Below are 1,662 nucleotides of genomic sequence, written 5' to 3'. Positions count from 1 at the left end.
TAGAGAGCAGCTCTAGCTAGTAGAAGCTTTTTAACTCACGAGAAAATGCCCAGCAATAGCAGTAGTACTCTGGAGGTAACTGAGACTCTTTTCCAGTAGATCAAGACTAGTTATTGTTTTAATATGTGTGGGACTCTGTAAATCTTTCTTATTGGTGAGTTATAGCTTCTTGAATTTCAACCTGAGTGAACTGCAGGTAGTCCAAAGGTCCTAAACTCTCTCAAATCACTCCATTTACATCTAGGCAACAGTATTTGTGCCATTATAATATCATATAGCACTTATAAGAAGAGAAAAATCTGAAACTTGCTCAGTTCTTTTTACAGGGCTTGCTGCCATCAAATAATTAATAGTTGATGATGTCATGCCACACCTCCAATTTGGGAGTAGCTGGAGTACGCTGCTACTTCTGCAGGCATGCAGTCTGGTTTGTTTTTAGGATGCGTATCTTTGATAGAGACCACATCAAAAGCTGAGACCACATCAAAAGCTGTGGTTTTGCAACCCATGATGTAACCCATGATGTTATTTTTAAAATTAGAGTGTATAAATAGTTGATAAAATCCAAGTGTTAGCTAGTTGGAATTTATGAACACATCAAAAATTTTTGGAGGGACTCCAGAGTCCCATCATGCTCTTCACACTTGCCCAGAGTGTCACTTTTGAACTAAATGTACAGGTGTACTTGCAGGTCAGCTAAGCCTAACACTTCCCAATCAACTATAGGGGCGAGGCCACTCACCTTTGGTGTCTCGTTATAATCTAGCATTTATACTATAGCCATTGTAAATTGTGAAGTAATGTATAAATTTATTTATTGTAGTATGTTTATGAGTCTGGCACTCGTGTTAGAGGTGACTGTCACTTACTACTAGTGGGAGATCCAGGTATAATATACTGGGAATTGTATATGTAGATGTCGTTTGATCATTTTTGATGTATATTGTACATCATGATGCATAGTAGTATACGTAGTAGAGTAGTGTATAGTAGAGCACCTAACAAAATATTGTATGAATGGTTTGTTTTTTATCTGTGCAATTTTTGTGAATTTCACATAATTATTTCTTAGTTTATACATGTACATGTACGTGTACATGTAACATGTATATTGCAAAAATAAAATTTGCAAAAAAATAAATTAACTAATGAACACACTGCACCCCCATTTAATTAACTCTTCCCAAGGCCATACCTTAATTATCATAGCAGTGCTCAAGTACATGTACATGTATTTGAAGAAATCTATTGTTATTGTCCATGCTAATGGCCCATTATCTGAATGAGTTCCTTCTTCAGTAAAAAGGTCAATAGTCTGATTCAAATCCAAACTGAAATGAAATGTACTTGATTTAACTACATGTACTATTGTACATGTCTATGTCATGGTTACAGTGATGAACAAAGAGCTGGAATAAGAAAACATGCTTCAGAAATGGGGTCACGAAACACTTAGCAATTTTTAAGAACGAATTTGTTGATTTTGCCTTTTAGAAAAAAGCACAAAACAATATTAAATTTCTAATATTGACATGTATTGAATTTGATGTCCTTATGCTGCGTAAAAAGTTTGAACTGATTCTGACTTAAATGTTTTGAGTTATGAGCATTTTAAAAAATGGGCCAAATTTTGAAAAATGCCCAAGGCAAAAATGGCTCTGA

General features: G+C 34.9%; 1 protein-coding gene across 1 annotated transcript in view; it reads left to right on the top strand.

Moving 5' to 3' along the window:
- Positions 1-906, top strand: part of LOC109586474 (probable DNA helicase MCM9) — a gene marked incomplete at its 3' end in the record, with an annotated part of 2,091 nt that extends 1,185 nt beyond the window's left edge. The window contains exon 6 of the mRNA XM_020002668.1: positions 824-906. Within this exon, the coding sequence (XP_019858227.1) occupies positions 824-906 (83 nt within the window). The remainder of the gene's footprint in view (positions 1-823) is intronic.
- Between the last annotated feature and the right edge of the window lie 756 nt (positions 907-1,662).

Source organism: Amphimedon queenslandica, unplaced genomic scaffold (genome assembly GCF_000090795.2).
Source record: "Amphimedon queenslandica unplaced genomic scaffold, v1.1 AMPQUscaffold_12861, whole genome shotgun sequence".
Classification (NCBI taxonomy): domain Eukaryota; kingdom Metazoa; phylum Porifera; class Demospongiae; order Haplosclerida; family Niphatidae; genus Amphimedon; species Amphimedon queenslandica.
This window is presented reverse-complemented; position numbering and strand designations above follow the sequence as displayed.